Source organism: Protopterus annectens, chromosome 3.part1 (genome assembly GCF_019279795.1).
Source record: "Protopterus annectens isolate FY-2018-M chromosome 3.part1, PAN1.0, whole genome shotgun sequence".
In the NCBI taxonomy this organism is placed as follows: Eukaryota; Metazoa; Chordata; order Ceratodontiformes; family Protopteridae; genus Protopterus; species Protopterus annectens.
Window position 1 is genome coordinate 1,131,916,376 of NC_056732.1, and position 16,802 is coordinate 1,131,933,177.

General features: G+C 38.6%; 1 protein-coding gene across 9 annotated transcripts in view; it reads left to right on the forward strand.

Moving 5' to 3' along the window:
- The window catches only part of EYA1 (EYA transcriptional coactivator and phosphatase 1), a 398,871-nt gene that overhangs the window by 42,903 nt on the left and 339,166 nt on the right, over positions 1-16,802 (forward strand). For all 9 annotated transcript variants that reach the window (XM_044067272.1, XM_044067274.1, XM_044067271.1 and 6 more), the window contains one exon: positions 9,869-9,946. In XM_044067272.1, the coding sequence (XP_043923207.1) occupies positions 9,869-9,946 (78 nt within the window). The remainder of the gene's footprint in view (positions 1-9,868; positions 9,947-16,802) is intronic.

The window sequence follows — 16,802 nt, forward strand, 5'->3', positions numbered from 1 at the left end:
TTTTTATGTAAAATCATAGGGATAAATTTATTTGAAATGACTGAGAATGGCACAAAGGACCTATTTCTGTTCAGGAACAATTTGGTTTTGCTAAGGGGGTTCTTGCTTCTTCAGAGAGAGGTACAACAACCAAATTGGGCTGACCAAAAAAAAGATTGTCATAAAGGAAAAAATTGACCAGGGATACTCAACCACTGAATATCAAAATGTATTATAGGTTCATAGGTGTTTACTAGGGTAATGAACACAAGGACTTTTTAAAGCCTAGCCATGCATCCAAAATCTCTGACAAATTCTGATACCCTTGATAAGTGTAAGCATGGACCTGGGAGTTGAACCATTTACAGGTTACCTGTGCCCATTAGAGACATAGGGGCCAAAACAGGGATAAATTTCCGGTTTCCCATCCAATTGCCCAAGTTGCACTTGAATTGGGTTAGGGAGGAACTCTGCTTCACATGGATGGACAGCCTGTTCCATAGACAGGGTAGTTTCTGTGATACATACCTATCTTTCCAGCAGGTCCTATTTATATCACAGGCAAAGTTTAAGTCTTATGAATGGGTAATTCTGGTGCTGTTTTTTTTGAGGATATGCTGGAGGTCTATCAGAGTGGGGTCTGACAATGCCCTGTGTGCCAGGCATAGATCTCCCCTCAAAAGCCTGTAGGAGACAGAATACAGAGATAGGGCCTTGAGGCAGTCTGCATAAGACATGTTACTTTTGCTCTGTATTCTTTTAGTGAGGAATCTCTGTGGGCATTCCAGTTGTTGGATATGCCTTGTTAGGTATATACCAAAGGGGTCATTGTACTCAATAACAGGTCTGATGAATGCTGAATACAGTGGAACAATGACTTCCTTGGACTTAGATGCCATACCTTTGTTTATAAGTTGCATGACGGGTTCCGGCGTGTAGCCCGCAAGACAATTCCCTGCGAGCTACATCGCCGAACCCAAATGGCTGCAGTGGCACTTTGCAGTAGTGCAATATGGCTGAAAAGCCTAGCCGCTGCAGCTGTAATCTATGCATGGTCAGAGACAGCCGTACCGGATGTGTAACACATTCCTTATTTACATTCAAGGAATGCATTTATTTAAGTATTTATTTATTATGTTGTCAGACTGACAACAAAATAAATAAATAAGTAAATAAATGCATTCCTTGAATGTAAATAAGGAATGTGTTACACATCCGGTACGGCTGTCTCTGCCCGTACATAGATTACAGCTGCAGTGGCTAGGCTTTTCAGCCATATTGCACTATGGCAAAGTGCCGCTGCAGCCATTTGGGTTCGGCGATGTAGCTCGCAGGGAATTGTCTTGCGGGCTACACGCCGGAACCCGTTGCATGACATTCAATGATTTCTTCACCACTGTAGACACGTGATTGTCAAAGGCTAGCTTACTATCTACATGTGTCCCTAAGTTCCTGACTACTGGGTCACCTCTAAGGGGTGTGTTGTCAATATGCTAGTTACCAGGGATTGATGACTTCCAAAAGGATACCATTATTCATTTCTTGTCATTTAGTTTTAGTCTATGGCTCTGACGTCAGTTGTTTGTCTGTGTCAGCCCCTCCTTGAGAAGATTTGTGTCAGTGTGAGATTCAATGACAGTTTCTAATTTGCAATCATCAGCAAATTTAGTCAGCCAGAGACCATGGAGATTGGCCTTGACTTCTGAGGAGTAAATGTCAAAAAGGAGCGGTCCAAGGATTGATCCCTGAGGGACTCCACTTCTGACTGGCCTCTTTGTAGAGGTGGACTCCCCAATTCTAACTTCCTGGGTCCTGTCTGTGAGCCAATTGGTTCTTCACTGATGACATACGGGTTTGTACCTAACCTCCTGAGTTTGTCAACAATGCCTGAGTGGGGTATTGTGTCAAATACCTTGGTCAGGTCATGGTAGGCAGTGTGAATGATTTTGCCTTCATCCATTGCTTTGGTGACCTTCTCAAAGAAGTCCACCAGGTTGAGAAGGCATGATCTGCCCTTGACAAAACAAACTGGATTGGGTCCAGGAGGTTTACTATCTCTCTACTGATCATCTCCAGAATAATTCTTTACATGGCTTTACATATATGACTAGTGAGACTTATGGGTCTGTAGTTTCCAGGGTCTGTAGAAGGTCCACCTTTGTGCAGAGGGACAGTTGCCTTTCTCCATTCATGAGGCATGAAGCCTGCTTGGAGGCCAAAGTTAAATAGTAATTCCAGGGGCCCTGATAGGTTATGTTTCATGCTATTTAGAAGGCATCCTGGGATGTTTTCTGGGCCCATTAATGCAGTGTTCTTGGTCTTAGTGAGAGCATTAAGGACCTCTTCACTAGTGATAGATGGGGAAGTTCTATTTGATGATATTTCCTGAGGGAAGGTTGAGGAGAAAGGGGTAAAGTTGGAGCTGAAGTTATCAGCCAGGAGGTTTGCTATATCTTCTGGCTCATTATAGGTGGCTCCATTTACAGTGAGCTCTCCACACAATTGTGTACTGCCTTTGAGGTTGCAGACATAGCTAAAAAATGCTCTGTGATTGTCCTTGGCCCAGGAGGCCAAACTTAACTCAAATTTGGCTTTAGTTGACTTTATTTACCCTCTAAGTTGTTTGTTTAGTTTGATGAGATTGCTTTTATCCTGCCATGATTTTCTTCCTCCTGTTATACAGTCTATTAATTTTGTTATTTCACCAGGGTGGGATCAAAACTTTCTAGACTTGCACTTTTTAAATGTCAGTCATTTTTCTTTATGTTTTGAATTATATAGGGCTGACCTTGCAAACTGTGACACTGCAGCCCAGCTATCTGGAATTTTGTGGATAGGCGTGTGTCATCTGTGAATATTAATATGATTCATATGCTTGTCTTACAAATGTAAGAGAACTATATGTTATGTGTATATTAAACTACTGGTGCAGAAGTGTGTGTTGAACAGGGTTTGTATAGCGCTAAGCTTAAAGAATCTGTCCACAGTGTACCCTACTGGAAAAGAACAGAAATGTATATAAACTATATACCTCTGCAAATGTATGTTTTAATAGTAGAAGCTGTAACATACAGAGTTAACTTGCAAACCCTCAAGAAAATAATTTGAAATTAAAAGTGCTTTACAATGTGCTATAAAAAAGTCTAGACCTAGAGGTTTTCCTATTGTCTTGAAACAGAAATAATTACTAAGTTTCAAATGTAAAAGTGTTTAATTGTTTTGCGACTTCCAGTTCTAGGCAAACATCTGAGAGATATGTATTTTTCACAGAGAAAATGTAAAATTTTGTTAAGTTTCAGTTAGTCTGGGAACTGAAGGCAGGTGACAAAGAGTGATGTCAACTGAGCTAACCCAGCAGTAATATTGATTATTAATTTAAGAACTGTCTCAGAGAAAGTCAGTGCATTCTGTATCTTGTCTTGGATCTAGAAACATCCATTCATCACTTCTCATCTGCATTTGCCTTGCTCTGTAAGTAATTTATGGCATAGTATCTTTTAGATATAGACAGCAATATAATAAATGTTAGTTTAGATTTTTTCTGTATTCATTTGAGACTGTCATGCAATGTTGTTTTAAAATGTTTCCTGTGATTCTGAACTCTGCAGTTATTCTGTTTGAGTATTGTCTTGTTCTTTTATTTATTATTAAATATATTTAAAGCTTTGAATCATGACTGGTTTGTTTAGAGATATTTAAGCTCTTAAAGTACTTGCATATGTATTTGGTGACACTGTACAAGCCACTCCTAAATAGCCTTCAAGTCTTGGTCACACTTACCATTTGGATAATAGTAACAGTACACAGCAGGTTTGGACACCCTTTGGGAAGGGTCTTATAGTAGCTGGTAAGCAAGGGTGTCTGGTGGCTACTGGTGCTACCTTATAGTCTGGGCAGAAGGGGGTATAGCTAGTAAACCTGTGGCAGCCTTTCCCATGTGTGTGTGTGTGTGTGTGTGTGTGTGTGTGTGTGTGTGTGTGTGTGTGTGTGTGTGTGTGTGTGTGTGTGTGTGTGTGTGTGTGTGTGTGTGTGTGTGTGTGTGTGTGTGTGTGTGTGTGTGTGTGTGTGTGTGAATCAGATCTCAAAGTGTGTGTGTGTCTGCTACTTGGGCAGGGAAATGAAGCACTGGTTGGACAGAGAGGGTGCTGGAGGTCTTAGCTTGGCCGCTCAGCTGAGATCTTAACCCTATAACTGTGCCAGTGGGGAGTCTTATTGGGGATCTGGAGAAAGAGCGTGAAAGCAGCCCCAGACTGGCTGTGATCTCTGTGTGCTCTTTAGGGAAATTGTACTTTACTGTGTGTGTGTACTTGTCATCCTCCCAATGTGTACGTCCCTCACTGGTGCTAGTGGTGAGGATTGAGGCTCTTTGATTACTGGGCCAAATTAGGGGCGTCATACATACTATTTGTCTTTACCTTGCTAAAGCATCCAACATTGTTCCACATATAGGAAAAAATATACATTAAATTGCTCAAATATCAATTCATGCATACTTTGCTGAGTAAAACATTGGTTAAGCCTCATGACATAAAAACTCAAGCTGTAGATTACCTGTTTATTCTGATCCAGGGTTTGAGTGGTATGCCAAATGCTTGGAAATGCAACCTCTTTTTGGACTACTTTAATTAGCTATAAAAGTGAGGAATATGCTGAAAGTAACTTAATATGATGATAGATACAAACTGGATAACAAAGCCACTTTAATAAAACATGCTGAGGTTCTTCTCAATTGCCTTTTGATATTACCTCCATTAATGTCAGTAGATATAGTACTATGATGCTTGCCAAAAAGGACATAAATTGTGAAAATAAAATCTATAATCACAGACACCATCATTACAATTCTATGAGCAGTGACAGAAAACAGTTTAAACTCTGATAAGTTTGTATCTACCAAAGACAGAAAACTGAATTTTGCTATCCTTGTAATTCTAAAAGCATATTCAGTCTCCCCAGTGAAATAATTGCACCAGTGAAATAATTGCACCAATTTATACCTTATAAAAAAAAACACTACTGACCAAAGTGCTATAGTTTTTAGTTTTAGAATAAGCTATCTGAAGCAACTTGAACAAACTAATTCCTTTCTAGAACAACAGCATAGGATTGCAATACCCAAACTGTTCAAAAAGGCTTCAGGGATTGACATTGTGTTGTGCTTTTATAAATTATTAAGACCTGACTTTTGTCTGTTCTGTAACTGAGTTATTTGGGAAATATTTTTGTTACCTTTCTTTAAATAATTTGACTGGATAAAGGCATTCTTTACTTTTCGGAAGTATTTCTGTAGATTTGAATAAGAAGAGACATTCAGTGGATTTACTGTTAATGTACACCTTTTGGTGCATGCAGATGCATACTCAGGGTATCATACCTGTACAGCCTGTGTAACTAGTAGTGAAGCAGTATATAATTATATAATGACTTTTTCATTAAACATGTTTAGTGGCCAATAATTCAGGTCTATATCATATCCAGGAGGAGATTTTAATCTATCTCTATAGGCATAAAGTGTTAATATTTTTAACTTTTCCAAACTTACTGGTAGATATAATGCTGGAAAACTTCAAGCTTGTTTTACTGTTGGGTTATACATATCTATTTGTAGTAATTATAGTTTTGTACCACAACAAGTAGTCAATCTATCCAATTAGAATGCTTGTGGGGAGGCTGGCATGATGGCTAAGGTGTTTACCTTACAGACACAAGGGGCAGGGTTTGATTTTCACACAGAGTAACTGGTTAGACTTAAAATGGATGACAAGGCAGTTAACTCAGTACTAATTGATGAACATTTCGTTGTATTTTTAGAAACTGTATATATTTCATAACTGAGTGAATAATAAACATTAGGTATTGCAGAAAATTGAGTTCCATATGATGTATAAAAATAATTTTTTTGTGAAACACCAATCTAAAGTCGTTGCAGCATACACTGATGTACAAACTGTACTGCTTTGCAACAGAGTAATAAGAAACTTACAGATACAACAATGTAAAAAACTGAAATGGTAGTCAGAGAACAATCATCTAGTCAAGTACAGTAATTTAAAATTGTGGTAACAGTAAAACAAAACAGGATGTGGCAACTTTAGCATTCATGTTTAAAGTTTATACATTACTTTGGCATACATATTTGCAGTTCATACATTAGGATTAAAAGAAGTTCAAACAATTGCTTTTAAAATAATTTAAATGATTTGTTTCTAGCACAATAACTTACTGAATCCAGTTTATCCTGTGTCCTTTATAGATCCAGTGGGCTAGGTGCTGATGCCTTCATTTTCCTGTATAACACTCTCTCACCTATTTCACTCTTTCACCTTTCTTTCAAAAGTTTTACAATTATGCTAATGTCCAGTTTTCTGTGGAATTTATTCTACAGTGCTGGCCTTGTTTAAAAATACCTAGTCCAAAAGGTGGTCTTTTTAAGGAGATGGCACCATTATTGTTTCTGAGATAGTCATTAGTTGTTCTATTGGATAACTTTGTGTTCAGTGGGAGACAGTATTGTTATTCTGAGCAATAGTATAGCAAGAGGAGAGAAGACATTATGTTACTTAAATTAATTAGGAAGTTATTAACGACCATATGGAATTTAAATAAAGTCCTTAAATATCCATATGATTATGTACTCATATTTTTAATAAAACACCAAAGCAATCAAATTTAATGACCCCATGTTACATTTTACTTAATCACCCCAGGAGAGTGACCAAAATATTGATGAGTGTGCTAATTTGTGTATCTCTCTCTTTCTCTCTCTCTCTCTCTCTATATATATATATATATATATATATATATATATATATGCGAGTACATATGTATACATATTTCTATATACACGAATATACATATTCCTACGCACATATATAAACAAAACACACACCAATATGGACTAAATATCTTTCTCAAAAAGAATAATATCCCAAATACAATGAAGCCAGAAAGGATAATCATGCTCCAACGCATAAAAATCAAGTTTATTAAAACATATGCACTTTCGGGAATTGCCCTTCCTCAGATCGTTAAAAATGCTTTAAAAACTCATTCATATCAAGTAGAGTCAACTAGTGTAGCACCTTCCACCATTTCAGGGCAAGGCTTCAATGAAACATTGTAATTAAGTCCTGGTTCTTTCTCTGCTTGCTGTGACACACAACTGAGTGAAAAAAGATTCACTTCTGTTCTGGCGCCTATATCTCAGATGGACAGAGGCAAGTCATTAAATCATCCTCTATATAAATCAAGTTTGTGGGTCACATTTGGTTTGCACAGCTAGGCTTATAAGAGCTCTACTGGTTGTTAGCCTAGTATATACCTGTGGACCTTTGAATCTATGAGTAAATGCACAAATGAATGCCATGCTAAAAAGAATGAATCACAAAGCATTGTATATTTCTCTCCCACTTTCAATAAACCTCGGCTACAAAGCCTACATTAAGCATTGTCTGAATAGTGGTACTGTTAAAGAAAAGGTGAATATAATATTTGCCCCTTGCACTTCCTTGTTCTTTTGTGCTAATCTTAAGCCTACACCAGCCCCAGACCATAACCCTACACATAATGAGACTAAAATCCCTTTCCCCTAACAGTACCACTGCACAAGACAAAATGCCAAAAAACACAGACAGCACAAAAAGGAACAAAATTAAATCTCATTAAATATCTTTCTGTCTATCTCTTTCTGCACACACATATGCAGAAAGAGATAGACAGAAAGATATTTAATGAGATTTAATTTTGTGCCACAGAACACAAACAACACAAAAAGGCACAAAAGGAAATCTTATTAAATATCTTTCTGTTTATCTCTTTCTGCATATGTGTGTGCAGTCTAGATTAGCTAAAGCAGTATGATTTAAATAAAGAAATGCTTGCAGCATTTAAAGGATAGGATCATGTGGACTGGTTTGCAGGAGATGAATGACACTTGCACTGAAAAAGTGGGATAGACTTTTGGACTATGATTAATTCTGTGTACTTTAATTGACATGTGATTAATGGTAACTAAAACATCTGAAGTCCTACAATATCAGATTCCCAGGTGAGCAACACTCCTTGGTCACATACTGCATATAACAAATTGCCCTTGCACCTCCTGGTATATACTTATAGATATCTAGATAGATAGATAGATAGACAGATTTATATGTATCAACTCTGAGGATTCGCAAACTTGGAGAAAATGGAACAAATGCAGGAAACAAACATTAAACTTAACTTTTGCCACTTATTTAAGTCCCATACAGTATCTATGATGCAGAAACCCTGAATACAGGAACCCAGAAATATTTATGTAGCAATGCTTTAAAGTCTGTCATATAGTGTAGTGAAATTTCAAACAGCATGCTTCCCTGGCATTCCTGTTCTTGGCTATACTGGGAAGACTCATAGAAACAGACAACTGGTGCAAGAGCCATGGCCTCAAGCTAAACGCCAAAAAGTGTATAGTCATCCCCTTTGGCAAAAACAAAGTGCCCACAAATTACCACATAGGTGGTAATCCATTAAGTACAGAAGAAGTCATTAGGGACCTGGGGATCCAAGTTGATAGCAATCTCTCATTTGACAACCACGTGGCCAAAGTGGTTAGAAAAACATTTTATATAGCCCACCTAATCATGAAGGGATTCACATCTAGATCAGGGGAGGTCATCGTACCTCTTTACTCATCCCTCATCAGGCCCAAAATTGAGTACAATGCCCCTTTTGGGATGTACCTTACCAGACACCTGCAGCAACTGGAAAGACCCCAAAAGTACCTCACCAAGAGGATCAAAGGGCTCAAACAGATGCCATATGCTGCCCGGTTAAAGAAACTCCAGCTCTACTCAGTGGCATACCGCCTGCTCAGAGGCGATCTGTGCCTGACGTATAAAGCCATGTCCAACCCGGAATTAATGGACATGCTGCACCTCAGAAAATCCAAATCCCATCGAGCTACATGCTAGAGAGACTTAAACCTCAGCACTGAAATAAATAGGACATGGTGGAGGGACAGATTCATAACCCAGAGGCTCCCTTCACTCTGGAATAAAATCCCAGTCCAGGTTAGGCAGAGTCCCACATTGACTCTCTTCAAGAGGAATCTTGATGAGTGGATGGGAGATTGTAGGTTTACCCCAGCTATCACTTCTGTGTCACTGTTAGACAGAGGCACAGTATACTAACCTCAAAAAAAGGCATAGCAAAATTAATTTAAAATGGGTGGCGAAAGCCAAACACACTCTGGCTAGGCTTATAAATGCCCTAGGGCAGATAGCCTAGTATGAACCTATGAACCTATGAACCTATAAGCTAATTTTTTCAGGAAACTTTGAAAACAAATTAGCTGAATAAACATAGCTCATACGACCATCATTGATGCATTAGACCTTATGCAATAAAAATGCAATTTGTCCAAGTATGTCTTGCATACACTTACAAAATGTGTGTGTCTGTGCATGTGTGTGTGTGTAGTTATAGGCGTATTAAGATTTGCAAGCTCATGGTTTTTTAAAAATCGATCTAAATCTGATAACTGAAAGAAAATGGAAAGGTCAGAACTCTGAGAATAATACAAAAGGTATAAAATGTGAATTGGGAATTTTCAGTTTTACTTCATTCATAAAGGCAACTATTTTGAGAGAATTTTATTTATTTTTTTTTTTTTGCTGTTATATTTTCAGCATTTATCTGAAAGGCTCAGCACATCCAGCCTTTATTATAAAGAGATGGGAACAATCAGTATTTGCTCTGCATGCAGAAGTTAAGAACTACTCTCGTGAACAAATAAGAAGAAATCGCTACTAGTTTGAGTTCTTGCTGATAAAACTTGTTAGACCTTGACTTCAGTAAAGTTTATTTAAGAAAAATAAAATAAAAGTATATTATTTTACATTTACAGTTAAAACGGAGCCAATGAGCAGTAGTGACATTGCCACATCAACAGCAGACGGGTCATTAGAGGATTACTCAGGATCAGGTAAGACAATGAAGAGTGGTCTTTCCAACAGTAGAATCAATGTTTTGGTCTGCCTTTATCTGTCTTTAGCAGTTTTAGTTAAATGCTTTCTACACTTAATTGTTAATCATATTCTACCAGTGACTATCTAGTATGTAAAGTTTCCTTCAGAATAATGGAGAAATGAATGGCCATGGTCCTTTTCATGGTAGAAGTAAAATACAGTGTTTAGCCATATTTTAAAAATGCAGCTTTTGTTATTTCCCTTCTGTATGTAATCTCGCAGACAAATATTGATATTTATGCAATTCTTTTAATGAGAATCAGTGATTAAAGCCCTGACATCTTTGTTTCCTCCTGTAAAAGAATGTTAACAACAATACATTTTCCACTCTGGGAAACTCAGAGTTGGAATTTTAGTATTCCACAGACAACATTTCTTCATCACATCTTATTACAAAGACAGAATAGAAATAATTTCCATTTTCATTTCTACCAGGACCACTTTGTTCATTTTATGTTATGAATTGTGTTGGTTCAGGGCTGATCATGGTTCAGGTTTTCATCTTTACATTCAATAAGTGGATATACGAAGATAGGCATTTGTACTCATATGTGATAGTTTCATTTCCTGTGAAAATACTGAGTATGCAAAGGAGATCTACTCCACTCTTGAATCATTTGACAACTTACAGCAGTTCTAGAAGATTTAATCATGCAATAGAATGCTTCTTGCTATCTAACTTAGGAGTCTGCATCAGACGTAGAGTCCTTTCTATAGCTGGAAATCTTTGTTGCTGCTGCATCTATGATAAAATTAATAGTTAGGATTGTGCATTGTTTGGGTTTTGATATGGCATTAACATTATTTCTGATGTTTTTGAAGTAAATGTTAAATACAGTATAGAGCCACAACCTTGTTGACAAAGCTTGAGGTTACAATGTTCCAAATAAACCAAATAAAAACTGAACTTTCTTTAGTGCTTTCATTCCATTAAATACAGCATGCTCAATCCTAGTAAATAAATAATTCAGTTATGACAAACATAATTATAGACTAAAGAATTTGTTTTAACTTATTAGTACAGCCTGCAATAGCAATAACAATTTTTTCTGTTTATGAGGCATTTTCATGCACATTCCTCATCCTTGCAAATTATATATATATATATATATATATATATGATGTTTGTTACCTAGAAATTTAGAAAGTTTGAATATGTGGATCTCAGAATAGTAAACTATCACTTTACATGGCACATCACGATTGTGGACTTTTTTTTTTTGTAATTTCTGTCTGACTGTAAGATTATTTGGGTATGTATACCAGTATTTATTGCTTTACAGAACTGTGAATTTGATTTGGGATGACATATTAATTAGGGCTACTGCGTCATAGTTCCATCACCCAGGATTTGAAGTCGGCTTTTGTTTGCCATATAAGTAGAGCGTTCATGTTTGTCCTTATCTTCCAGTCCTTCATCTATGTGCTCTGTATAGATAATCCCATCTGAAGCCATACTAAAAAAGTTGACTGACTGGTGTAAATTGTCCACTGTGCTTTTGTGCATGTGTGTGTGTGTGTGTGTGTGTGTGTGTGTGTGTGTGTGTGTGTGTATGTATATATATCTATATCTATTTATATATATATATATATATATATATATATATATAATATATATATATATATATATATATATATATATATATATATATAAATATATATATATATACTGTATGTGTGTGTGTGTGTGTGTGTGTGTATGTATGTGACCACCTTTCTGTCTGTGTGCACCTGAATGCAACTCTATGAAACAGACACCCTGTGATGAGATGATGAATCTTCTAGAATGTCTCTTATGTTGTCCATAGTGTTTGGAGGATTGGCTCTGGATTGCCACATTCCTGAAATGGTTTACAGCTTTGCTGATAATGGATTGATTGACTTTTTAAGAAAAAAAAGAGGGTTGAGTGTTTGGTGTAATGAATATGGTCTTTACCTCACAGACACAAGTCCAGGGTTTAATTCTCACATTTTACTGTGAAAATTTGATAGGTGTAAAACAGCCCACAAGGGCAGCTACTTATTACTTACCTATGATAGTTACTGCTTTTCTGAGAGTATTTACTTATTTAGGTATTTATTCATCCTTTGCATTTTAATGCAATTCCTTATTTTGGTAGCTGGCCATCTGCAAAGCCAGTTACAATGTCAAGAAAAAAATTTAGTACCTGCACTGAAAACATACGGCAACTGTTATTAGCCTGATTCTGTATAATGAATCCCACTTACAAAGCTAACCTTTATCTTTGCCTTTGACAAGCTTCTGACTGTATTCTCCCTTCTATTTAACTGTAAACTCGTACTTAGCTTGCTTATAAGCTTCCTGTGAAAAATTACTGTAAGGTTCTCTATTTAAACCAGGTAGACACACTAACTACCTTTAACTAAACTATTGTCCTTTTGCCAAGAAATTATTTAGGACCATTTGGGTAGACGTTTCAAATATGAGAACTTAAAAAAGTTACCTTAAAGGGAATTTTGTAAGAAACTGCAAAGTAATAGTTGTTACATTTCACTATTGAAAACTCATTTGTTCAAACCCATTATGAGATATAAAACACACCAAATATGCCAATGAGACTAGTTTATTAACATAAATATTGTATACACCACAAGTGTCATGCTCTCTTGCACCACATTCAGCACTCCTGACAAAGAGGAGATTGCCAGCACAAACACTACCCTACTCACATTACATAGTCAAGCACAACACACACACACCTATGCAAAAGTCATCAATAAAAACTTACCTAAACAGCAGAGACCTCCGAAACACACTCACAAACATTCCGCACACAACACCAAACACATCACACACAGCAGACAACACAGCAGTATCTCACAAACACAGCCCATAAGGCAAAACAATAAAGCATCACAGCCCACAAGACATAACAATAAACCAAACATATTAGTCTTTGGTGACGCCATTATGAGACACACCAATGTCCCCCTCACCAGGCTTGACAAGGAGAAGGTCACAGTTACTTGCCTAACTGGTGCCAGAATCCACCACATCACGCACACACTTAAGTCTCTCCACAACAAATACAAGTACAACTCTTTCATTGTCCATGTTGGTGGGAATGACTTGAGAAGTACCTCCCTGGACTATATGAAGAGAGACATGATTGAACTCTCAGAGTGTGTGTGGCAGGAATGACCCTAGCCCTAAGCAGCATCCTACCTTCAACAAGAATGATACCACAGTACCAACAAAAACAATTGACTTCAACAATTGGCTTTGTTTCTGGTGTCATTCCAAGTGGATCCAGTAATTCTCTGCCTCGGATGACATGATTGACAGGCCTCGATGCTTTCCCAGAGATGGCTTTCACCTGTCATCACTGGGTTTTTGGATCCTGGCCAAGGCCCTCCCCTCCCCATTTTGCCTTTTGTAGGCAATGTCCCAAAGATGAACCTTCCAACATAAAAGATCTGTCAAAAAGCAAATTGAAGGTCATATTGCTTAATGCTAGGAGCCTTAACCTTAAAATGGACTCACTGGAGGCTCTCATTACATTGGAAGATGCCGATATCTGTGTGGTCATGGAAACTTGGTTCAGGGCTGCAGAGATCACCCCTGCCTTACCAGGCTATAGCTCATTCTACACATTCCCACCCCAATATGAGGTTGGGAAGACTAAGGGTGGTACGGTCTCTATCTTCATTAAGGACAGGCACACCTCCAGACTGGTTTGCCAGCATGACATACTGGTACTACTCCAGGTACAACTGACAGTTGGCAAGACACATGTCCAAGTTATAGCTAGCTATAGGCCCCTTCCATGACTCAGGACACCCACTCCTCTTATCTGGATCTACTTGACTCCATCAAGATAGCCCCTAAGACCCTGATCCCTGGTGACTTTGACTACCCCACCATTGACTAGGTGAACTATTCTTGCACTAATGCACTCTCTCAATGATTCCTCAACTTCATCACTTCTAACACATTAGACCTGCTCTTCTCATCCCCACAAGGGGAGCTAAGATTCTGGACTTGGTTTTTACCAAAATGGATGACCACTTTACCACTCCCGTAGTGTGTTCTTCCTTGGTGAGATCAGATCATCGGACTGCTTCAGTCAAAGTTTCTATCCCACCCAACCCCCCCCCCCAGCCATAATAAAGCTAAAAAAACTTCTCAAAAGATGACTATAACCTCCTAAGGGAGAGTATCTGTAGCTTCACACCACCGCCCCTTCAGAGGATGCAGACAGCTATGCTGAACAGTGTGCCAGTACAGTATACAAGCACCTGCACAACTGCATGGATTTAGCCATACCCAGTAGAACTAAAACCTGCTCCTCAAGGAAACACAAACCCGTTTGGTGGAGATCCTCTATCAACAGGCTTTAGAAGAAAAGGAAGAAACCATTGTCCAAGGGTAAAAAGGAACAAATTCCAAATTGGAAAAACCTCCCTCTTTAGCCTCAACAAGCAAATTAGATCACTAGTGAAAACCTCCAAGGCCAATTATGAATTGAAACTTGCCTCCAAAACAAAGGGAAATCATAAAGTCTTCTTCAGTTATATCAGGAACCTCCATGGCAAAGCCCAGGTTTGTTCCAAATTAGTACTTAACAGTATCCCTTACACTGATCCTTTTGACTCAGCCAACCTGCTAGCAGATAGGTTCAGCCTAAACTTCACCCCCCCTGTCCCCCAACAGCCCTTTTGAGATCCCATATACTTGTCCTGCACCTCACATCTGCATAGATCAAGTGTTACAGGCCCTATCCAAGGCAAAGAACACAGCTTCCATGGGACCTGATAGTATTCCAGGATGCATTCTGCACCATCTCCAGCACGAACTGGCTTCGCCATTGAGCACCTTATTCAACCACAGCCTAAGTACAGGCTTAATTCCAGCAGAGTGGAGAACTGCCATTGTCATCCCCTTGCACAAAGGTGGTGCCACTACTGACCCTGGAAACTTTTGCCCCATTAGCTTGACAAGTCTGATCTGTAAAGCCATGGAGCGTATTATTATGGGTCTCATAAACAAGGAAATAGGCAATCCCCAAGCACTTGACCCAACCCAGTTTGGATTTGTCAAGGGTAGATCTTGCCTGTTGAACCTGGTTGACTTCTTTGAGACTGTCACCAAGGTCCTGGATAAGGGAAAGCCAGTGTATACAGCTTACCTTGACTTGGCCAAGGCCTTTGACACAATCCCCCACTTGGGCATCATCGAAAAGCTAACACAACTTGGAGTAAATCCCTATTTCATCTGGCGGGTGGCCAACTGCTTCACTGACAGGACCCTCAAAGTCAAAACAGGCACTTGCACCTCTGACAGCAAACCTACCACTAGTGGAGTTACTCAGGGATCTGTCCTGGGACCCCTACTGTTTGGCATCTATTTCTCAGAGGTCCAGGCAAAGATGAAAGGCCTGTGGCTGACCAAGTTTCAGATGACTGTAAGTTGGGTGCTGTCACTGACTCCCCAAATGATGTTAACATACTGCAAGAGGGTCTCACAGCAACTAATGACTGATGCCAAAGTCATGGCCTCAGGCTAAATGCAAAAAAATGTATTATCATAACATCTGGCAAAAACATAACCCCTACTGATTACCACATCAACAGCAACCCCCAAAGCACACAACCTGTGGTAAGAGAACTGGGCACGCAGGTTGATAACAACCTCACATTCGAACAATCATGTAGCTGCAGTGGTCAGAAAAGCCTTATACTTAGTTCATCTTATACGTAAAGGGACTGCATCCAGAAAAAAGGAGGTTATTACCTCTCTAAACTCCTCCCTCATTAGGCCAATAATTGAGTATAATGCCCTGTTTGGGATGTACCCCTCCAAACATCTGCACAAGTTGGAAAGGCCACTGAAATACCTCACAAAGAGAATCCATGGGCTTCAACAAGTGTCCAATGCAGACAGGATCAGATTACTATCATTCTATTCTGCATTGTATAGACTCCCCATACATGTCATAAAGAGCACCCCAGTGACCTGAGCGCAACCTTGATGAGTGGATGGGTAACCACAAATACTGACCTATACAGGCAAGCATACCAAGCAATAAAGAAAGGGGGTGGGGACAAAAGAGAGGCTGAAGGCTGAAGCTGAGCCCTCTTTCTCTGCCCCTACAAACCCATGCTACCATAATTCACTGAGATGGGAGGGACAGAGTAAACAACCACCATACCAAAAGACTGAAGCACTCCCCTCGTAACCTTTAAAACCTCAAAGCTCTCCCCTGCCTACCTCACATCCTTTTCAGTAATCTTTCTACACTTCTTAACCCTTTCCTACTCAATTTACCTATTGTTTACTTTCCTAAACTCTAGCTGTCACTTAAATCTCCACCCTGCCCACCATGACTAACAAGCATGAGGTGACTTCGGATAAGTATGTCTGCATGCAAACTATAATCACCTTTCATTTAGAAATACTTATGTTAGCGAAAAAGGAACTGTAAGTAAACTGCAAGTGTGGCAAAAGACTTCTGTCTCAAAGCTTTTTAGTCTAAATCCAGTGCGTTTATTATTAACAGCTGCCGCAGATTTGTAGCTGAAAGTGCTTTTGTATGACTTATTTATTCTTTTGCTCATAGTCAGTGTTAGTTATACTTTTTTACGTAGAAATTCTTGTAGTTTCCTCACTATCCTGCCAAGATTATCAAGTGAATGTTGGTTGAAGTTATGCACTCAAAGAAGGTTTACATCTGTATTAGTTACATCATATGGTGCCCTAAAATTATGAATAAACACATGCAATACCATCAGCTGTAAATGACTTTTCAATTTCACTTGGATATAAATGGATCTGTCAGCAATCATAGCTTA